Below are 24520 nucleotides of genomic sequence, written 5' to 3'. Positions count from 1 at the left end.
AATTTAGGGAGCCTGCATATGGTCGAGGATCACACAGGTGAAGCCAACTTATTGTGCTTGGTCTGATAATGGCATTTAACGTTTTAAATTCCAAATTTAAATTCCATTGCAGATCATTTTATTAGTCCCCCAATGTCAGACAAATTAAGAGTTGATCCATTTTCCCCTCTATAGTTACCATGCAACCAGTAGCTAAACGCAGGTTGTCATTCCTAACCTGACAGGCACTTAGACATAACATGCATTTCATGTCACATTCATGGGTCGCTCAAAATGTTTCCACAGGCTGCACTTTGAGAACCCCTGGTCTTAGGTAATGCAACAGATCAATAGAGTGCTTAGAGCTACTGAACTGTGGGCAACAAATGGTGAGTACAGGACAAAAGCACATTTCTACTTTTCGCTCTTACATTTGGGATAAAAGCCTTGAAATAGGTGTTAAATGCTACAGTGTAGCACAACAGTATAATCATTGTCAACAAATTGGCTCAGTTAAACAACAATATATTTGCAAGAATTAGTTAACATTAGCCCCTGCTTGCTATTAGTCATATCAACTCCCCACATCTCTCTCTGCCTCTAACTGTCGTGTCTTGACGGAAACCCCAAACCTGTGAAAGATCTCCTGAGAGTGATCATTTTAAGCCAATCTATGAGATTTCTGCAACCTTAGCCAAGTGTTATCTGTCCCTAAACTTACTTTTTTTTAAAACCACAGTCTTGGCACGTTATAAATTAATATAAATAATTAATTGAAGGAATAAGGAACACTGCATAGAAAACTTTTGCATGCCAAGGGTCTCTTCTCAACACGACTCGAAAGGAGACGGAGAAGGATCAGGCACGAGCGTGGTGAATGCAGCCATACGGCACACACGGATGGTTCTCTCTGGCATCATGAAACATTTGATGCAGCTGTATTGTTGTCCAGGTGGAAACGGTACACATTTGAATTTTGTCAATTTGTCATAAATCAGGATAAATATGGGAGAATTATGAAATCGGGAGAAGCCAGTGAAAACCTTTTTTTTTTGCTATGTTAATGCATCACTAGTCTATAAACAAACTACCCCACAGTCACGAATGGGATATTTAATTATTGACATTTTATGTCATAGAATAAAACGTGAAAGCTTGTGTTAACCACGGATGCGTCTAACCAAAGAAAACTCATTTAAACAAACCCACTGATTTCGATATGAGAAAACAGGAAGTGCTAAAATGCTAATTTATATTCAGTTTTATAGACTCATTCAATCAGCTAACCTGAGTGTATTGAACAGTGGCGCGTTGATTACTTATGAATTGAACTTTTTACTTATGAGGAGGAGGAGTGTGTTTTGTCTACATTCAAAGGTTACACAGTGTTGCATTAATGACTTCAAATACACAGTAGGAGTTCTCACAACTGGCTTGTCTGCAGGTATTTTGCTAAACAAGATCTGTGTTTTTTTTCAGGGCAAAATATCTCGACTTATCTGAGACTGTCCAACTTCTCTGTCAGATTGATAATTTTGTCATATTTGACTCTGATTAGCGCCACGAGAACGACTCCATCAATGTAATGACTTCTTTCAGTGATAGTAAGAGCACTTGTTATCAGATGAAGTACCTGTTAATTTCAAGCTAAAAGAAGCTGTTGTCTACTGGCTCGACTTCCACCGCGTTATTGCCGTCTTCAGAGATCTGTTGGGCGTGAGCAGCGTGGTCTTCAGGGGCAGGTTCGTCATGGGACTGGTTTTGTTCTCGCCGCTAAACCAGCTCTCGATGGATTCTCGCTCATAGGAATACCCATCTGTGGACACATTTTGACACATTATACACACAGATACAAATGTATGTAGAAAAAAACAGAACTGCACACAATGAATCATGATTTTTTTTTTTTTAGTACTGTCATCTAACCTGCAGCGATGACTGGATCCTTCATCAGCTCCCTGGTGATTGGACACAGGAACTCATCCGGGGCCTCTGAACCGCTCTGCTCTGCCTTCAGGGCCTCGATTTTCCTCAGGAGACGACCGCGGAGGCCCACGGACTCTGAGAAAGCAACACGCTGCTCAGTATTCTGGTAAATCACATCACATGCAGTGCAGTTCCTTGAGAAGCAAAGATTGTTTCTATCCAGCATTTAATCAAAGCAGCTACAAGGAACTTTTCATTTTGTGTTGATTCTCGTGGACAAAAGCACTACGACCGCCAGCCTGGTGTCAGAAAGCCCTTGAGCCGGCTGGTGCGTGTAATTGTTTTGGAAACAAGTGAAAGGGGAATGCAGCTTTTTGCAATAATAGTTTTCTTTTTCGAACACAGTGCATAGCGGTAAGACAATGTATTTATATATGACTTTGTATTATTAATAACTGATGATGGTGAACGAGTCAACTTTACATGCAAGTCTACAAGTAACAGATCTGGTTTCTCGCCAAGAGTAAACGTCTCACATCCTGCAGAGTATTTCATAAATAAAACAGACATATAGTGCAGCCATCAGTGTTGGGTCAGTTACTCAGAAAGTGTAATAAGTTACTCTTACTTATTAGTGCTTTAAAAGGCAATATTGCTTACCACTTGGTATCAAAAGTAACTAGTTACATTAATGTTATATTACTATATTAATTTTGTGCCTTTTTGGTGGTCTTGTTGTGCTAAAGTTCCAGCTGTGGTGGAAACAAAGTCTCCCTCTCTGAATGTGACCTTCAAACTAGATTCTATCACTGAACATTTTCTCCTGGAGAAGCTGAACAAACTCAAAATATTGCCAATACTTCCACCCGTCCTCAAAAGTACGCCTCTCTCCATCTGTCGATCGCCCGACCAAGATTAACCCGTCTTTTCACTCCTGCTCTGTCGCAGTCTCCGTCTAGCCTTCCTCTGTTCTTCTGCGATTCATTTTCTTTTTCTCTGTGCTGATCCTATAACAGATAAATAAAATTCTCTAAATAAAAATCCACTCCTTCTTCTTGTTAACTGACTAACCTCACCTCAGTGCCATACTTTGCCTGGCAAAACGTAAACACAGTCTCTGTCAGGCGAGTGCCCTAAATCGTTTTATCTGTCTTCCAGGAGAATTTGACATGACAGCAGGCATTAAAAGCTAATCTACTCTCTTACAGTGTCATTTGCTTACGCAGGTCATCATAAGGCATCAATAAAAGTCAAGTCTGTTTCATGGCCAGTTAAAAACTCTAGTTGCTTTCATGTATTATCATGAAAGGCCTCACAAAAGTATGGCATATTAATGTGATTCCACTATTGTTTTTCTGGGAAACAGCCAGTGAGGCGACAGACACTCGACAGACCGACTTTGTCCTCTCAGATAAAACAATCGTGGGAGTAAATCTGGACCCCCGCTTAATCAATCTGTGCTGAGAGACAAAGAATCAGACACGCTCGCTGTGTGATGATGGCTTCATAACTCAGGCCAGGTGTCTCTCTCCTGAGGACTGTGTGTGGGTTGTGGTTCAAAGTTAACAAAAGGGGCCCAAAAGAGGAAAAATAAAAATAAAAAATCACTGTGGACACTCAGCTGCACGTCTCTGCCCACTGACAGCACTCTCTGAATATGTTATCAAATTTCACCGGTGGATACAATGGAGGGCGGACCTTTTCAGCCACACATGATTAGTGACATCTCTGTGGTTAGTGGCAGCGCCGCAGTGAGTGAGAACAGCTGCAGCGACATTTTCTGGCCTGTATTCTCCAATCCTGAAGAGATTTGGTCTTAAATATATCGTTATAAATAAGAGATGAGATGACCCCTCCTTGTCACACTATTCCATCCATTTCCCCACGTCGAGCATGAAAACATTGATACATTAATTACTGAAAGCAGGCTCTCTAATCATTAAATTGTTAAAGCAAACACTCAATACAACACAATAGAGAAAACTGGAAAGCTGGCACCGATTGGCATCATTTAAAAGATTTAATGATTGGAACATTTCCATGCATCCAAATATTGTTCATATTTAAGCAGCAAAACTAAAAACTGTAGTTATAAACTTGACAGGACAGAAGAAACGATTTACGCGGGTGCTTTACTCTTACTTTTTGAATGTGTAGAAGATCACAGGATATGAATTAACATCAGATCCAGACTGATCCTGTCAGCTTTAATCAATCAGTGAAGTTACAGCTGCTGTGCCTCGTGCGTTGATGCGCACAGCTTCTCTCTTCATGGACGGACGCTTCACCCTGCATCACATCCTCATGTATTTAGAAAGGTAATTTTAATGATACGTGGAGTAACTGCAGTGTCATAGAAGTAGAGTGTATGTACATATGTGGGACATCTTAGTGTCTGAATAAAGCACTTTAAATACACTTTAAATACTGTTACCAATACAAAGTGGGTGCTGAAAATAACCACTGCATTAGAATTTGCGCGTTGCTTTGCGGCAGGTAGACGATAGAGCGTTTTTTCTGCATGCATAAAACCATGTGTGGTGAGCTTCATTTAGCATTTTTCAGATGATGCGATGGATTTTTAAGTGTTAACATTTTTAAAAGTCACCAGATTTGGAGGTAAGTGGTTTTCAGTGGAAATCAATTCCACACAGTAAAATATTTTTTTATTACCTCTGCCAGAGAGGTTCTTTTTTTTTTTTTTTTTTTTTTTTTTTTTTAACTTTGGTTTGTTTGTTTGTTTTTTTGTCATCAGATTACAGAAAAATGACTGGCCCAATTTTCATGAAACTCGGTGGAAGGGTGTAGCGTGGAAGAACCCATTAAATTTCGGAGCCGACCCAAATCACAGGGATTTTGTTATTATTGTGAGATAAGTCAGTTGTATCACTGGTGTCTCAGGTAAAATGAACTGAATTTATTGGACACGTGCAAATTCACTGGGGTTCAAGTAAATGGTTTGCTGTGATTTAACATCTTCTTACTATTGTTTCAAAGCCAATTCAACCAAAATAAGACTTATATCCAGTCTGTGTAAGATTTACAGGGATTTACTGGCAGAGTATGGCAGAAATTGAATATAATATTCATTAGATGATAATTGATGATGAAAATAAAACTTGTTACCTTAGAATGAGCGGTTTACATCTACAAGGGACGTTGTTGCACAACCATGTTTCTTTGTTTGCAGCCACCGTAGGTTCTCCTGCATGCTTAGACAGGGAGAGTGAGACAACGTGTTTGCAACCTGCAAACTTACCAGATGATGCCACTAAATCCTACACTTTACAGACAAATATAGTGGTAGGTTGTTTAAGTTCTAGTTTTATTTATATATTTGGCTAAAAGTAAAATATCCACCTTTGCAGAATGTAAACTCCTATGCTGCTAAAAGCCTCAAATTCCCAGAAAATATCACACCACAAATATCCTCAATGGTAGTCTGAGTCCTGGATGAGGAAATAAAAAGTAAGAAACGTCTGAGCTGTTTGTCGTCGACTCATTTTGTGCTGACGGTGCTTCACAAACCATCTGCTTCTCGGTTTGAGTTAATGGCTTCTGAAATGATGTCATGAAAGACCGAACCAAAAGGATAATTTCTGGAATATGTGATTAAACTATGACTTGAAGCGGCGTCTGATGACTATGTGGATTCAACACATATGGGAGAGACTTCTGGTTCGATTGTGAGAATCGAGTCTGTGGTGGTTTGAACTGAATTCATCTCTTTAATGTTATTTGAACACATATGTCATGTTCTGGAGAATCCGATCCATTTCTAGGGTCAACAAACTGAAGAGATCTCCACAATCAGCCACAGTCAGACTTGTTATTTCTCTTCCTGCAGCAAACCTCCTTCTCAATTTTGCATTCATTCATAGAGCAGAATGTAGAGATGCAGGGAGGAGAGCATTCAAGTGCACATCACAAAGACTGAGGCTACCTCTCACCATGAACTCAGTGCCTTGAAAATCCTGCATTCAGGTTTTGAGTAAAGCACACAGATGCTGAAGTGGAGGCCTGCTGTCGCAATCACAAATAGTTTGGATCCTTGGGGAAAACTGATAGTGCTTAATCAAATGTCTTCTCTTGGTGAAACACGTTGAACCCATTGAGTCCTCTGATTCATCCAATAATTTAATCTTGGAGAGAAAAACTGCACTTAACAGCTGTGTAGGGTTTAAGATTTCCATAGGTTCCCACCAGCTATTAGTACTATACAGTCCACTTTACATTTAGATTGATAATTTGATGAGACGCTACAATAAAACTGCAGAATGAGGCTGTCTCCACAGAGATACACTGAATTACATGCGAGAGGAACTTTTTTTTTTTTCCTCTCCTTACTCAAAGATTCATGAATATTTCATCAAGTGAAGTGCGCTGGAATCTAATTTTCTGTGCTGTGTGTGTGTGTGTGAGAGATGTATGTGTGAGTAAGTGTGTGTGTCTATAGACATGCACACATTTACACTAAAAGCATGCATGGGAAATTATAGTTGTTGGTTGCACAGCAGAAAAAGAACAGGAAATGTGGCAATCTGCTGTTTCCTCTGTCCTCGTTCTGTGGTAATGATGGGAGCTGTCCTCCATACTAAACGCATGGAAAAAAGACACTCGGTGAGTCCATATAGGACACGCTTTGCATAACTGAGCAGCAGGAAGGGGAAGTTGGCTTTACTGTTGTTTCTTTACTGTGTGTGCTGCTGCCCAATTACAGCAAACACAACAAATGCCAAAAGGGTGTTTTTGCCGTGATTGAGGGTGGGACTGTGATCCAGCTAGTTATGTGATTACAGTGGACATGAAGTAACCGTAATCAGAGTAAAGACAGCTTTTCTGGACATCAGCTGGCTGCTACATTCCCTTCAAAACTGTGTACCTAAATTAGAATTCAGCGTAGCGCTGTGCTTAGCTGAAACTACATAACTAGAAAGCACTCATACCTTTACCAAGGACACAAAATACAAGGTTACCAATCCCCCAAATGTGTTATTTCAACAGAAAATAATTAGGTTTTAATCTGCAGTGAGGATGCGAGCGCCTCATGCATATTTCTAAACAGGTGCACATGCGGGGTTTTTAGACAGACCTGTGTGTGATGTTGTAATGTGGAACTGAAAAATAAGGGAAGAGATCAAATCAAGGAATAAAACATCATTCATTCAGGTTTTTAGAATTCACTAATCGTGCATGATTTTTGCAGTTTATACATGGATCCATAACATGTTAATTAAAAGACTAGTTAGCAGGATTTAGTGGCATCTCGCGGTGAGCTTGCAGATTGCATGCAAACATGTCGTCTCATCCTCCTCCTCCTCCTCCTCCTCCCTGCACACAGGAGAACCTATGGTGACCACAAACCTTTGCAAAACGAAACATGGTGCTGCAACATGGCAGCCTCTGAGTACCCATGCCCTCTGCAGATCACAAACATATAATAGAACATCTAGATTCAGCTTTATTTCTAGCTTTGCCCAGTGGGCACTCGCAATATTGCAGCGAAAAATTCCCCTGTGCCTCAAAAAGCATTTTCCTCATGAGCGACCCTTTTAAAAAGAGACGTCTGTAAAACTGTTGAGAAGACTGACTCTATTATGAAGAGTTATGAAGAGGAGTTTTTTATATTTGTATGTATTTATATTTTTCATGTTTGTTGAGAGTTAGATGAGAAGATTCATATCACTCATGTTTTTAAAGTTACGTGTCTGAAGCCAGCAGTTGCTTTACTTAACATAAAGACTTGAAATGGGAGGAAGCAGCAAGCTTAGCTCTAGCACATCTAAAGTGCACTCATTAACACATTATATCATTTTAGTAGTGTGCACAAAATCTGAAGCTAGGCTAATCAGAAACATATATAAGAATATCAACCAAAATTTGCAAGAAAGCTGATTTTTTTTTCCAAAAATGTTTAAGTGGCCATCAAACTTCTTTTAAAAACAATGTTCTCTATTTGAAAAATTTTCTTAAAGTACCACCTGACCAGCGGAAAACATTTTGAATATGAAGAGGTACAGTACAGTGCTGCACCGTCAGTGTCGGCTTGTTGAGGTAAATCCCATTAAAACACATTCCTTCCTGACACTGACAGTATTTCGTCGGCTCCGTTTTCAGTTTCTTTTTCGCTTCGTTCTCCGCGCTTCAGCTGTAGTTCTTGTACATTTCAACCATTAATTCATTTTTTTGATTTCTGTCTGTCATTCAATTATAAAACCAGCTTCCCGCTCACAGTGACGGTGGTTGCCTCTTCTTCTTTATGACAGTTTTTGGCAGTTAACCATTGCATTGAAAATAGGAATAATGAATATAAAATGTGGTTTAATCAAACCTACATTTTTTTTATTGAACTTATTATAGTATTATAGTAATTATTGTAGGAATTATGCACGACTGATAAGCCATTTCTTTAAATAAACATTTTTTGCAGTACTCCAAAGTACCCCTAAGGATACTAGCACCCCTATTTTAGAAACACTGATCTGCCTCAGTGTGGATAATAATGCTGTTTGTACTTTGTTAGCTGCTGTATCACAGTCTCTACAGTGTGTCCATCCACTGCGGGGAGGAACACTTCTTGTTTTCCAGCTGCAGTTTGTACAGTGACTTTCCACAGCGAGACCTTGGCCGACCCTGAATGGACTAATCTTATTTTCAGAGGGATTATCATTGTTTGTGACGTAAAGGTCAAACTGTGGGGTACTGTCCTCACAGCATGATTTGTGATTGTATAAGCAGATAGAACCGCTGCGGCCTCACGTCCCTAAATCAGATCACTATTTGGGGAGAGCTGAGGGGGGAAAAAAAAATAAATCAAAGCATCAATAAAAAGCGGCTTATATCATGCTATCTGATTCAAGCTTGTCATGTTTTAGGATCAAACATTAAATCCCCACAAAAACGCTGAATCTCAGCATTCCTATGAGTGTGCGTGTGTACTGTACACTGATGTACGTGGCTGTGTTTTATATCCAGGCCTCACCGATTCCCAGCTCTGTGGCCGTCTCCTTGTTCAGCTGGCTGAGCTCTGCTCCGTCGATGTTGTTGGCCTTAAAGATGCTGACGAGCTCCTGCAGTCCTTCCTCACGCAGCCAAGTCTGCACATCCTCCTCCGACCAATCAGCGACTAGCAGCCTGGAGTGACCTGGCAACTTCCTTCCTGCAAAACATACAACAGGAAGGGAGGAAGTGCTCTGCTATTATCTCCCGCAACAAAACTTATCTGGTCCAAACAAACAATTTCCCCTCACACTCCACAGAAAGGACACACTCCCTCTGAGCTGATATGAAGAGTGACAATTACTTTCCTGCACGCACACACACACACACACACACACACACACACACACACACACACACACACACACACACACACACACACACACACACACACACACACACACCTGACCTACCAAAGAAAAGAAAATTAAACCCAGCGTTGTGTTCGTTCAGACTGTGCCAGCATGGAGCTCATCAACCTTCACATGACACTATGGGAGCGAGCAGCCGTCATTTATCATACGTGGCTGAAATAAACTGGCCTGTTGTGAGCCGGTCCCGTTAATGGCACCTCACAGCAGCCTCACGGTTCCCATCGCCCATCATTAACCACGTGAAGAATAACCCCGAAGACTGGGAGGTGTCGCTCATTACCACGCTAACCACATGTTAGCTCCTCCCAAACCCCTTCCCCACCTCTTCCTACCTCTACCAGCCTAATCAGTTCACAATACATGCATATTATCCTCCAATAAAACTGTGGTCTTAGATGCCAAAATATGTTTCCATAACCTGAAAAATGTCTGAAACCTGCTGCGTGATGGGACGCACTATGAACAGAACTAAAAAACAAACTGAAAAATCCTTAAGACGAAAGTGGACGCAGACATGAGACATCAGCAGGAAGATTTGGAAAACGGTGGGATCCTGACACTCAGTATAAGTTACAGTTGCTATTTTGTCCAGAAAAACGGTTGAGACTGAGGCTAACTTAGCTATGAAAGTCCTGGTTTTGATCTTTTTCTGGTTAAATGATGATCTCACTTGGTGATTTGATCAAATAGTTTCACTTCTGGCCATTCAGTGGGATTATTTCTCCAACAAAAGCAAGGTAAAGAGAAGGCACACTGAGATTTACAGGCAATATTGAATTTGTCAATATAACTATTCCTCTCTGGTAGACATAGGGTGCTAAAATTATGAATTCATATACTGAAATATATTGTTTTAGCCGCAGACATTTTGTTAGCGTTGCTTTCCACGGGTGCATTTGTGCTGCCAATTGTTTACCCCTCTAGCGAGTGTGGTTTTCAGTTGCGATGTGTCTTCAGCAGCCTCGGTCCAGACCTTCACAATCAGAGACGGTTTTACTGCCAAGTAGGTTTTCACTCACAAGGAATTTGCTGTGGCATGTTGGTACACTGACAACAGGTCAAGAATATTTCCTGTCTGGACATTTTATGAGTTAATTTTGTTTGTTTTACACTACAAAAAATGAAGAAAACTTTTGAAAGAAGTAACCTCGTAGCTCGCATACATGTAGTTGAAACTACAAGGGGATCAAAAAGGCACAAAGTGGTATTATTGACTACCCTGCAACACAATATTTAGATGTCTTTGATACTGTTAACGTTATGTCTCAGTCATTGAGAATGTAAGTTCATTTTTTTAAACATTTTAAATCAAAATTCTGGCCATATTTTACACACTGCACCTTTAAATCTTGACCTATCTAATAAGCGTAAAGATATTTCAGCCTGGACCAAAGTGGCAGACTGATCGTCTGACTGACACTGCTTGCTGCTAAAGTGGTTCAAAGTTATTATTTTTTTATTGCCCTCTGTTGGAGCTACACTGGAAATATCCATAAAAGTCAAAACGGGGGCCACCATGAGGTTATCTGTAAAAAATAAATAAATAAAACAAATTACTGCTGATTTTCCTTTTTTGGCAAGAGTAAAACTATGCAAACAGAGATCCTGCCCCAAGCGCAGTTGCACTGAGTGGAAACATCCACTTATTGGGTCGGCACGACAGCGAGCAGAGTAACAGCACCTCCTCTGAGCAGCCCTGGCTGATAGAGTGTGGAGTCTCCCAGTCTAGGAGGCTGAGTCATGGAAACACTGTGCCAAAAGCATGAAAACCTCACAGAGCTTCCCTGCAGACTGGGACAGCTCAGACTGTGGTGTTTAATTACTTGGACAGATGCACACACAAAGCTCTCTTCATCACCTCCAGTATTTACAGAATAAGTCTGGCGATAGTCTAGCTTTCTTATTGACAACAAATCTCATGAAAAGACCAAAACCAACAATGAGCTGATTCTACCAACAAATACTGTCTGTGCAGCTGAAGCCTGACAGCTTATTACTCTGTTCCATACACCTCAATTGTCCAAAAACTAGAAAAACACAGATTTGCGCTTAGTGACTTCTTCATTACCACGAAGCAGGCTGGGGCTCGCTGACCCAGGACAAAACAGACAAAGAAAGGTCAAGCTTTTAAAATGTTTGGCTCACTACACAAAGTAATAGCGCAACATGAAATACAATGATTGGTATTTGTTTCAGTAACAGTTCCATGGAGTCAGCGCCACATCATCGCAGGAAAGAGATCATTTTATTATTATCATAGACTCTTGTGGGGGGTTGTTGGTCATCACCCAAAACCACCCCAGTTGTGACCTATTTTTAACAATTCAGTGGGAGCAGATGGGTTTGGACAGTGTTGAGAGACAGTGTTGGTCCTTTCATGGGATTTGCTGACATTAAGAAAAACACTGAATAATGACATCCTTATCCTTTAAAGCCAGACAGTCACGATTTCATTTTCTTTTTTTTTTTGGATCCCATTAGCTTCACCAAAGCACCTGTTTTGGGTTCACACAACACAAAATACACACACACACACACACACACACACACACACACACACGACAAACATAAAAAGCAAAAGAACAGCTTTGGATCACATGTGAGAAAAGGCAACAGTTGCACTACAACAATAGCTCCAAAGAAAAGATGTTTTCAGAGGAACGAGACATTAAATTATCCAAACACATTTACCAGGATCGGCTATCTGAATCGGTCACGTTCAAATAAAAAGAGCAGTGTTTTTTTTAGCTCAAAGAGTAACAGTGAATAACTGAAAATTTCTGAGCGTGAGTGATGTATTTATTTACCTTGGCACGCCGTCTGCTTCAATTCAGCCGCTGCCGAAAAACATAAAAGGGAATAACTTTAATATGTGAAAAGAAAGAAAGAAGCAAGATTAAAGGAAAAGGTGCACAAAGAGGGAGAAAGAGGTAGAGACATAAAAAAAAAAAGAAGATCTTCATTGAGATGGAATTTGCTTTGTCAACATCCACCTGACTAATGGCAGATGGGGAGCTGCCCCGATGAAGCTCCAAGGCCTCCAGATGTCTGATGATTGCACCTTTTCATTTAGTATTCCAAATGTTTTTCTTTCATGTCGGGTTTTTAAGAGGATTCACCTCCATAACAACAGCTCTCCGAGGCTCAGTGGTAGTTTGCCCTGCTGCACCAATAAACATCAATCACAATTCCTCCTCTAGACGCTGCAGCCAGACAGCCGTACACATGTAATGGGAGCTTCTCCTGCTGGATATCTCCCAAAACACTCTTTTGGGAGGCTTTGGCGCTCTCCAAATGGCTTCTGGGCTTTGAACCACTGCTAACAGTCTTTGTTAAAAAGACGAGCGATTGTTCATTTGTAGGCGCCAATAGAAACATCCTCCGCTAAGTATTTACCATTTCTGCTGACTCCATCCCCTATTCTCCACACGTTTACGGTTCTGTCCATGGAGCCGGTCGCAATCCACGGCATGGTGGGAGACAGAGCGACAGCAGTCACGTACCTGCGGGGAGGAGGAAGAGGAGCAGAAATGTGAAGGGTGTATATGACAGACTAAAACCGGCACAGGAAGAGATCGGCTTTAAAAGTCAGGTTCCCTCTACCTTTAAAAAAAAAAAGTCTTAGATCGTACACTATCTTAAATCCTTTCAAGCACTTCAAAGCGCTCCGCTGGTGCCTACCTGCGGTGCCACTTCAATGACTGTCTGGAAAAGCAGTGCTGGAGAATGTGCTATTGCATCACCGCACCCAGCGCTTCTGGGAAAAACTAATCAGGCAAAAATCACACGTTTTGATCTGAAACACTGGGACTCCTATTCTGCCGTTTGTCTGATAGCTGCAGAGATTGCATGGCGACGGGAGGTCAGGTCATTTACCTGTCGTGCTGTTTCAGAGTGTGGAGCAGCGTTCCCAGGTTCTGTAAACAAAGTGCAAACAAAACAGGAATGTTTGGCATTTCTGTGTTTACGGCGGCTGTGATTCATTGTTTAGAAAACTCCTCTGCTGCAGTTCACTGTAGCAGCAAAGCTAAACCTGTCTCAGTTTTGTAAAGTTTGTACAAAAGTCAGATCATTTTATAAAGAACAAAATAAAGTGAACATCAGTAGAACAAACAGATCTACATCCTTAGCAACTGAATTAATGGAAGGAATAAAAGTGGCGGAAAGAAAGCAACATATCGTGGAGACATTTGTTGATTTAAAGAATGCATTCAACACGATAAAGTGGTCTGATCCAAATTACTTTAAGTGAACTACTTCTGTCTCATTATTGTGACCACTGCTACTTATATTATCTGTACTTATACAAACACCTCAATCGAAGCCTGTACAGAATCAGTGTTCTGTTTACACCCCTTGTTTGTGTAATGGTATTAATTTTGTTACATTTACTCACTATGGACGCACAATATTGGATTTTCCCAAATATTTTCCCAACGCATTTTGGCTGACTGTCGACATATTTACATGATTTCTTCCCCTCAGTTGCAGAGAACACCAAGTCTCTGCTGCAGTGGATTTAAATACGACTAGCGTGACCACAAGCTTGGGTCCAGTTGGAGCGTCGTCTTGTCAGCCTGTTGAGTTGGCAGAGACGCTCATCTCAGGACGATACCAGCATTTCATTTTAAAGTCTTTACCAGCTGATACCAACGATGTTCAGGCAAATATTATCATGCATCCCTATTTTGTACTACTTTATTCCTTATTTTTCTGTTTGTTTCTTATTAAAAAATACAGTTATGTTAAAAAAGATACTGTCTAAACTGCAGGCTTATGGTATAAGGGGGATTGTATATATAAGAATATTTATTAAAAAACCTTTTATATCAAATGTAATTACCATGCTAAACTAATTAACATGATTCAGACTGGAGGTGTGCTGGTTATTATTTGCCCTGTGCATGTTCTGTTATTATTGTGTGTACTGTAATTTAAATTTGATGTACTTTTTAAAACCAACCTGAGAAGCCGAAGGCAAATTTCCACATTTGTGGACAATGAAGATTATTATTCTTATTATCCCACAAGGGTCCGTTTTAGGCCCAAAATTATTTATTCTACATATTTATGTGTGAAGTGTCCAAGCTCTTGCAGCATCTTTTGTTCACAGATGATACAAATATATTTTGCTCTGGGTCTGATTTAAAGACAGTTACAGACAGTTTATGGCATGAAACAGTCAAACTTAAGAGGTGATTTGATGAGAATAAATTATCTTTGTATTGGAATAAAACAAAATTTATGGTATCTGCTCAGAGTTCATGTTGAAAGATTATTTGAAGCTAATTTTCTGTGCGTCATAAAAACAAAATCCACAAACTTACTTTTAAAACTCAGAATATATAAAGGGAAAAGTGTGTAAAAGCATTGAAGTTTTAAACAAAGTAAAGGACACTTTAGATTTTTCTTCCAGCTCTTTTTTCAGTCGTGGAATGTGCGTGAGTAGTTTGTGTCTTTGTAAACGTTGTATTGGAAAGTACACACCAAAATGAGCGAAATAAACAAAATTAAAGAAAAACTAAACTGAATGCATACATTTTGTAAGTGTTTCCTTCACTTACCGCATCATATACTGCAACACTTTTATCCACTGAGCTGTTGAGTAATCAGAGCAAACAAAGTCAACAACATGTGCAGAATCCTTATGCATGCATTTGCATTATACAATAATAATCAAACAAGAGGAAAACTGGATTCCTGTCAAACAAAATCACACACATGGCGTAAATGTTTCTAAGTGCTACAAATAGGAGCACAGATTAACCTTCAGTGTGTTTGAATCAAAGCCAGAAACAGCAGAGGGACCCAACAGAAGCTTAAACACAACAAAATACACTCCTCCTCTGGTCGACTGAGGGAACAGCAGGATCAGTGCTCAGCAGTGGCATCTGCTGTTTACAGCACAGAGCAAAACAGAAGCATTTAAAAACGCGGAGAAGAGATTAATTTAAACTTAATTTGTCCCGAGTGAGCAAGTGATTTCACAGCAAATAATAAAACAAATGACTTTACAAAACGTTAAGCCTGACAGGCACAAAAGTCAATATTCAGTTACCAAACGCAGGGGGTGTTTATTAGTGCTGCTCACACATGTGAAGACAACAGGATGTGATTTATGTGTGTGTGTGGTGTGCATGTGTGTGTGTGTCTTACCCTGAGACCACCAGCTCTCCGTCAGACGAGAAGGCACAAGACAGAACTGGAGCCGACTGGCTGGTGAGAGTGTGAAGCAGCTTCATGACGCAGGCTGAGGGTCAACAACACACACATCACATCGACTTGCATTAATTTCCTGGAGACTTACCCTAAACATACCCACAAACACTACTTAACTCAACCCTAACCTTCAAGTTACTACAAGGAGTTTAACCCAAACAGCCTCACTTTTATACTGATGGCTCTATATGACCCACATAAGCAAATAAGACCATTCACAAGAAGTTTGTAGAGAAAGTTGGAGCAATATGCAGCAACTGCACGTCCAAAATGAGTACTGCAGTTCAAACAGTGAGCTGGAGCCGTAGATGTTATACTAAACAGGTTGAAATCCTATTTAATATACATATATAGTTGCAACCCAGCACTACCTCCTCTCCAGACTCAGAGAAGCTGCAGAAACAACGCAGGAGTGCGAGACGAGGACTGTAAGTTCATCAGCTGTTTATAACTGTCAGTTGTCTGTCTGTGTAAAGCTCAGCCTGTTATCCTGAAAACACACGCCTGAAAACACAAGTCTGCTCACATCGCTCAATTAAACCGTCAAAAACATCCACTCCTTTGAAAAGATTATTAATGATTTCTTAGGACTCATAAACAGACACTTTTGGGAAACATTTGGCATTAATCTGAACTCTAATTAACGTAAAATGGTTATTCTGGCCTGGAATGGAAATTTCAAAAGGCTGTGGTGCTGCTGTCGTCAGAGCAGCAAGTATTTCAACTTAATTTCTTTAATTTCTGATGTCATATCACGGTCATTTTATGGTTTATTACAGTAAATATATTGCAGATTTGTCCTTTAACGCATGCCATCACCACGGAATTCTCCTTGAAATTACAACTGAGTAACAGTGGGTCGAATATAAACCAGTTAAAATGAACCAGTAAGAGATTATTATTTAGATAAATATATTTTTTACATTATATTTTGTGGTTATTGTAGTTGAAACACCACCACTTTTGTCCACGGGCCTCAAAAATCAACAAAATAAGCCACATTTCCTCAAGGAACCTTTGGAAGAACTCGCATTTCCATCATAGGGACCAAGGTCTACATTAAGTTCTGGGGACATTTCTGACAATATTTCTGCTCAAAGGCAAAAATCACAGGCAAACAGACAGTTTTCTTCATATGTCAGCAGTTCCTTGAAAAGTAGTTCTCCTGGGATTAAAAATTCAGGGTATTTTGGGTGGAAACGAGGCTTAATTTGCCCAACCTTCACAGGTCTTCAGACTGTGGTGGAAACGCAGACAAAAACAAGCTGAAGGAAACTTTTGGTTCTGGGGACTAAATTTCTGGGTACTTTGGTGGAAATATGACTATGACAAAGTTCCTTGTATTAGCTCTAACCACTAACCAAAAGAAATTGTGTTTTCCTTACTGTGAGGACACTCATTTTTCCCCCCCAATTGCACCAACCATCCCCAATAAACTGGTCGTCTGGAATGTGTCCCCAAAATTAAATCATTTTACATCGTACCCACACGCAAATGAAAGGTTAGAATTCAAAATAAAACTGTGGTTGTGTATGTTCCGCTACCAACCGCCTGCAGATTGATAAATAACTTACTACATACGTATTCTCTGAACCTGACACACACACACACACACACACACACACACACACACACACACACACACACACACACACACACACACACACACACACACACACACACACACACACACACACACACTTCAAAGTGCATCACAGTCGGCATCCGTTCAGTCAGCCTCACTCAAAACTTTCTGTCAATAACTCTCCTCCCTCTTGCTGGCTTGCAGCTGTGCCACCTGCTGACAGCTGCTTAGAAACAAAAGATTTTCTTTTTGGCAACAAACCTGAGACTTTCACTGCCTCCTAACATAAAAAAAACACACCTTGAGCACAGAACAATGATTCACTGTGCCAAATCTAATTGGTCTGTAGCTGCATTTCAATGAGCAGCCTGTAAACACAAGTGTATTAAGTTTAACCTCCTTTTTCTCCATTAATAAAAACTGTTTTGGGGCTCTGTGGGAGGCCAATTTAATATTATTTACATGCATATTCATGATGTTAAAAACTAAGACATCTAGGTAAGGAAAAAAAACACAATGGCTGCTGCTGATGGGCAGGGCTACTTGTCCAGGGCAAGTAAAATGCCACATCAGGCTAATAAGTCTAGCAGCTCACTTGCCTGATGTGGCGTGTAGTAAAAAAGAAATAAAACTACTACAAGAAACATTCATATTTTGTTAATTATGGAGGCCCTTTTGAACAAAATTAGTAGCGTTCATACCCACAAAATATAACATCAAAAATAAAATGATCTAAATACAAACCTCCTCTTGCTTCCTTTCAACTGCATACATACTGTTCACTGTAACTTTGCGAGTGAAATCAGATGAAACAAGCCTGTGTTTACATTTTCACAGAAAATCTGACCCAGTGGCAGCCATTAAGAATAACTACACAGAAAGTGCAGTTTTCTTTGTGGATAGTCACACAGAGGCATAAGTAATAAACTGAGACTGTTAAAAATGCCACGTAGTAGCTTTAAATACATCCAATGCAAACCATGTCCTTGTTCTGATTCATTTACTTAAATAAAGATTAATATAGAGCTGCAACAATTAGTGTTTTCACCCTCTGAAATATGGAGATTTCCTGCTTTTCTCTGTTTATTATCATATTAAACTGAATATCTTCAGTTTGTGGACAGACAAAAGACATTTGAAGACATCACCATGGACTTTGAGAAACAGGGATGGACATTTTTCACTCTTTTCCAACTTTTGACCAAATGATTGATTGAATAATGGAAACAACTGTTGCAGCTGCAGATTAAACATGACAATTAACTTATGTCTTTGTTGTCATTTGATAAAACTGCTAATAAATAAAACAATTTGTACAGGGACAAGTAAAAATTGACTTTGGGCAAGTAAACTTCTGACACACTTGTCCAGCCAGGTAAGTGGAAAAGCAAGTTGAATCCTGATGGGTGAGAGAAAAAAGCTGCAATAGAGACACCATGAACGATTTGAGCTACCAAACAGACCTGGAATAAACAAGACAATTTTCTCTGGATATAGAGCCGTGAAAACATTGTGTAAGCAGGGAACAGAAAATGCTCCATACTGACAGTGATCCCAGCTTCAAAATGGGCCCCTTGGCTTCCCTGAATCATCTACACTTGACTCTTTCTCATAAAACGGCGGAGGAAGGGTTCAAGCATGTAATCCTCTCGCAAAGACAAGATAAATGCACATTTCAGGAAGGTGAGCGTGTTGCAGGCTCCGCCGCAGAGCTAAAAAAACCAACATTTTAAAGAAATCAAACGAGGACAGACATTGTTCTGCGTCCTTCTACAAGCTGCTCAGAGATGAATAATCCCCATGGGCCGCAGCGGGTCACCACGTGGGACACATCACAATTTCCCCAGAAACGGCCGTTGCCACGGCAACACTTCTTAAGTACTAACAACATGGCGTGTTCGCACGCTTAAATACAGTCTGGTTACACAACCTACACAAAATGTTCTTGTTCTGCTGCGGGTCGTACAAGATATAAATGTCACAGTGGATATATGCACCTGATTTCCTACTTCCAACTCTTCCTCACACACACACACACACACACACACACACACACACACACACACACACACACACACACACACACACACGCACGCGCGCGCGCGCACGCACGCACACACACACACACACGCACACACACACACACACGCACACACACACACACACACACACTGTCCTCTGCCGCTGCTGTGCTTCAGCAGAACGTCTTAAAGTGATCCATTATTAATGAGTCAGTCTGCAGCTGATTTATTCCACACACTAATAAAATTCTTCTATTCTGCAGAGAGATTTCAAGGTGAAAGCAGTCAGCAGGTTCTCTCCCTCTCTCAGGGGCGATGGAGGGAGAGAGCTTTCAGTCGCAGAGGGGTCGGCCTACCTGATCCTTCACGCTGGGAAACAATCCATATTTTCAGCTGGCTGTCCTGGCCACAGGAGGCCAGTCGAAACTCCACACAGCAGCCATCTGCAGAACAAAAACAGCATTCACATTCCCTTTCTTTGAATCTTCATGCTCGGCTGAGTTTAATAACAACAGAAGACAAATATAATCTGACGGTGTGTTTGTGAGGTGTAACAGCACATGGCAGCCTCTTTTACACTGTATGCGGCATAAATATACTGTTTGGATTAAAGTCAGACGGTCTTAACAAACATGTGCTTTTTATTTCTCAAACGCGGCAGAGAACAAATGCAGTGAAAGTAATTTTGATTCAAGGAGAAAATGCAACAGGTTGCTTTGAACGAAATGTTAACTGTGCAGGATGAACTTATGTTATACAAGATAAACTAGAGAAGAAGAACCAAAACCAGAGATGGAATGTAACTAAGTTCATTTACAAAGTACAAATTCAAGGTACTTGGGTATTTTCATTTTATGGACTTTTTAACTTAATACTTATACTCCAATACATCTCAGAGGTTGGTACTTTTTTACTCTACTACATTTTTAATCTACTACAAAATGCAATGTGAAAAAGCTAAAAATAGGGCTGTTTTTCTGAATAACTCATGATAAAGTTGACTTTTGGACTTTTGTGGCTGAAAGATTGTAAGTAAAACCTCATGGTGTATAGTATGAAATCAATACAGATAATTATACAAAAAAAAAAAAGTCCATACATACAGTGATGGAAGAAGTACTCAACACCACAGGGCAGAAATAATGAGTTACAAATAAAAATCCTGCATTCAAACTTGTACTTATGTAAAAGTGTTAGCATCAACATCTACTTCAAGTACAAAAAGTAAAAGTGTAAATTATGCAGAATGGCCCATTTTAGAACAGTGTATATTATATCACTGAATTTAGTAGTTGATGCATTAATATTTTAATCACTTTAATGTTGCAGCTGCCAAAACGTCTTATTGTCTTATAGTCTGAATCTGCAAAATAACTAGTAACTAAAGGTATGAAATGCAGTGGAGTCAAAAGTATATTTCTCTTTGGATTGGAGTGAAGTTCAACTATAAAGTAACATAAAATGGAAAGGCTCAAGTAAAGTACAAGTACCTCAAAACTGTCCTTAAGTACCTGAGTAAATGTACTTACTTTCCACCACTGCAAACACTGACAGAATATTATGGATTGCTGTAGGTTGAAATACCCAACAGAATATAAAGGCAGCAGCTAAATGCAACACACATAATAATGCAGCAGTAATATTAACCTAAAGCCATCAGGTATAAAATACTAAAGCCCTGACAGTCTTCCTGTATGAGTACTTTATTTTGATAATAATTCCATACTTTTGCTTCAGTAAGGTTCTGAATGCAGGACTTTTACTTGTCTAGGAGTATTTTCATACTGCAGCATTAGTACTTTATCTCATGCAAAGGATCTGAATACTTCTACCATCACTGAAATCCAGTGTTGGGAATAACGCCGTTATAAATAACGCCGTTACGTAATGGCGTTATTTTTTCACTAACGGGGTAATCTAACTAATTATTTTTTCCGCCGTTACAACGCCGTTACCGTTACTGACGGTCAAAAGCGGTGCGTTACTTACTCTGAATAAACTGAAGAAACTACCAGCCGTAGCGAGTCTACTCTGCTCTGTTTATTTGTCATCCAAGACTTGGGGTGCGTTCAGGTTCGAGAATAGCGCACGTACTTCTTATGACTCCAGGCTGTTTGTCCCTGCTCATTCAATTAGACAATGCTTTCCAAAGCTTGCTAACGTTTCTGTGTTTGCTACACCTGAATGCTTCACAATCAAGACACTTCAAGTGTAGGATAAATCTGTTGCTGGTGAGGTGCAATAAATATTACAAGGTTCTATAACACAACTACCTGTCTGTTCTTCTCTATTCAACTGACTCGAATACTGCTCAGAAAATATCAAATTCTTTGACATACAACAACTTCTTTTTAAAGTAACGGAAATAGTTACTTTCCCTGGTAACTAGTTACTTTTACTATAGAGTAATTCAGTTACTAACTCAGTTACTTTTTGGAAGAAGTAGTGAGTAACTATAACTAATTACTTTTTTAAAGTAACGTGCCCAACACTGCTGAAATCTAAACAGTTTTTTCTGTTATTAACTGAAGAATTATTTCACCCAAAATCTACATAAAAGGGAAATGCGTCGGGTTTTGGCTGACCCTTAAAAAAATCTACGAACTCACCGACTTTAAACTGGGGTGAAAAGCTGCAGCAGGTGACTCCCAGGTCGTGGGCGTCCTTCTCAGCATGCAGGAGGTTGACGCCTGTATCCCAGAGTTTGAGGTCTCCGTGGGTGCAGCCGGTCACAAACATCTGACCGCATGGAGAGAAGCAGCAGGCAACAACACTGGCCTCGCTGACTGCACTGCATCTGTAGCAGACAATGATACAATTTACTTTGCTTTTTTTTTTACTTTTACTTTTGTGAGATTCATTTTAAACAGCAAGGTTTACCGGTAAACAAGGAGCAGAACATTGTCTAGAATAATTAATCCACAAAAAATGGCTTGTGAAACTAATTTGGATGAGGCTTTGGAGTCTTGGCATGAAAGTAATTTAAACCACCTGCGAGAGTCTTAATTAGAGAAACACAGCAGGTCTGAGGGTGCCTGTAAAAGCTGGACACATCACAAAAAAATACACCATTTCTTGTGAAAAGGGATTGAAATACAAATTATTCAAAAATGACCCTGACAAAAATTCTTATGAGCATATTTCGTCTGAATTAGTGAGTCAGTTGCTCCTGTCAGTTATTGCTTATCTAGCTGGTTGTGCTCTTTGCTCTTATTTAGTCCCACTTGTCTCTGCTGTTTAACCTGCCTTAAAGGGCCAGTTCAGGATTTAGTGGCATCTAGCAGTGAGCTTCCCAATCATGTGTAGGAGCATCCAAACATGGAGGGCAATCTAGTGTGGTGGCCACTACGGCTGTAATGTTTATTTTCATTATTCTCTTTACTTTCACAGTTAACTATTTATTCTATAAAATGTCAGAAAAATTGTTAAAATAATCGCAACTTCCCAGATCCCAATGTGACGCCCAAGGCGTCTTCATTTGCTGTCATAAATGGCAAAGAAAAGAAGTAAACCCTTACTCTGCAGATGTGAAGAGCTCATTCTAACATAACAGAAGCAATGATTTTTATTTTCAGCCAATTAAACACTAATGAAAGCAGACTTATGAATATTTTTAATACTTGTTTAAAGGCCCAAAAACAGATACATAGAAGATCATATACATAGAAATGGGGAACATAAGACACTTTGTCATGTTTTTCCAATACTACCTTTTGAGTGAAATATTGCCACACTTTGGACCGTTTAGCTTTAGGCATTTTACCCACATTTAAGGTAACCACTAGCTAACAATAGCTGCTGCTGCCATTAGAGTAAGTGTGATGTTAACTAGCAAATGCACAGGGTGTGTGTGTGATGCTTCTGTATTCTGTAATGTCTGTTTCAGAGCACCAGAGGGCAGTATTCTTAGGTTCAGGCATTTAAGTGGCACCAAAATGAGGCACTGAAATCTGCGTTGTGTTTTGGTCCAGTACATACTGGTCAAACAGGAACTGGTGCCACACTGGCAGTGGGTTTCTGTACCCAACCTCAATTATGTGCCATGTGCCCTGGGAACATAGGAATGACCCTAAAGAGGTAAGAACCCGATGACTGTGTGTGACCCCACACTAGAGTTTAACCAATTAGTTGATAAATTGAACACTTTAAGGATAACAATTATAATGATGATGAGAGTAATAATTGACAGAAAATGTATTTGCTTATTTGTTGATGTAAAACTTTAAGGCAGCCTTGACCCAAAGGCTATTTTTTTCATCTTGTATGTTGAGTACCTTGCAGCTATGGTTGTAAAAATTAATGTTTTGCATCTTAAGTCCTTTTAAGCAGCAAAATAGTGAATCACACGCAAAACCTGACAAATTTACTGTTAGTGGTATACATATTAATGTATACCACCTTCTGCAATGTCAATAACACACAGGTGTAATATTGATTAAAACTGTGCAATATGAATATTTACTAGTATGTGTAAACACTGAGTATGTTGATAATGTTTTTGTTGTTATTTTCTCCTGTTTATGTCTTACTGGTTTACTTACTATTTATTACTTTTTATTGATGCTCCTTCCTATTGTGTTATCCCGTTTTCACTTGTGAACAAATATATCTCAATGTGAGAGCTGCATTTTCTCTGAATAAAGCACTACAATACTTATTTCTCAACCAATTTTCAATGTGTTGTGTAATATTCGAGGTGTTACACAGATCATGAACTTTGGAATATAACATAACTCGGTGAAGTTGAGAAATCTTGGAAAATCTGGAGCTTCTCCTTTCACGTGTTCACAGGCCAGTCTTGACCTGTCCAATATGGCGGCCAGGTTCACGTAAAACAGTAACGGCGGAAGCGTCCACGCAGCCATACTGTACAAGATCACTGATATTGTTGTTGTGATTGACATTGGGTCACACTGTACCTGCGCAGCGTCTTGCAGGTGAAGTCCCAGAGGGCCACGGTGCCGTCGCAGGCCCCCGCGAGCAGGAGGGAGGAGTCAGGCGCCAGTGCGCACACTCGGAGCGGACTGCGGCCCGGGTGCTCCAGCGCCGCGAGAACCTCACCTGTCTCCGAGCTCCACACCATGACGGAGCCGTCCGTGGAGCAGCTGAGCAGGTGTCTGCCGCAGGAGCTGAAGCAGCAGCAGTGAACCCCGTAACCGTGACCCGAGAGGGGAGAGAAGGGCAGCTCGGAAAAGTCCTCCGTGCGGTAAACACGGAGGGTTTTATCTCCGGAGGAGGAGGCCAGCAGGGTTGGAGAGAAGGCGCAGCAGCTCACCTCGTCTGTGTGCTGTCGGAGAGTCACAAGCACTGACACCATCTTGTGTTATGGATGTTATGCCGCTGACTGAAGGAGCCGTTCGCTCACAAGGTGGCGCAAAATGCTCAAATATCCGCCTGTGAAGTGAAACGAGAGAGGA

General features: G+C 40.2%; 1 protein-coding gene across 3 annotated transcripts; it reads right to left on the bottom strand.

Annotated features, from left to right (window-relative positions):
- Positions 1 to 1477: 1477 nt before the first annotated feature.
- Positions 1478 to 24520, bottom strand: LOC146323031 (WD repeat, SAM and U-box domain-containing protein 1-like). 3 transcript variants are annotated; one of them, XM_084725220.1, is made up of 11 exons: positions 24023 to 24520; positions 21713 to 21900; positions 19460 to 19546; positions 15435 to 15528; positions 14843 to 14876; positions 13155 to 13195; positions 12675 to 12781; positions 12086 to 12115; positions 8888 to 9064; positions 1906 to 2040; positions 1478 to 1795 (listed from the first exon to the last, which is right to left on the bottom strand). In XM_084725220.1, exons 1-11 carry the CDS (start codon positions 24418 to 24420, stop codon positions 1644 to 1646), a joined length of 1443 nt encoding a protein of 480 aa, XP_084581346.1. In that variant the 5' UTR covers positions 24421 to 24520; the 3' UTR covers positions 1478 to 1643. The 3 variants fall into 3 exon arrangements, with proteins under 3 accessions (XP_084581346.1, XP_084581345.1, XP_084581348.1); XM_084725219.1 differs by having other exon boundaries at positions 12086 to 12119; positions 12676 to 12781; XM_084725222.1 differs by lacking the exons at positions 1478 to 1795; positions 1906 to 2040 and adding an exon at positions 2404 to 2912 and having other exon boundaries at positions 12086 to 12119; positions 12676 to 12781.

Source organism: Lutjanus erythropterus, chromosome 8 (assembly GCF_056507025.1).
Source record: "Lutjanus erythropterus isolate fLutEry1 chromosome 8, fLutEry1.hap2, whole genome shotgun sequence".
NCBI lineage: Eukaryota > Metazoa > Chordata > Actinopteri > Lutjaniformes > Lutjanidae > Lutjanus > Lutjanus erythropterus.
This window is presented reverse-complemented; position numbering and strand designations above follow the sequence as displayed.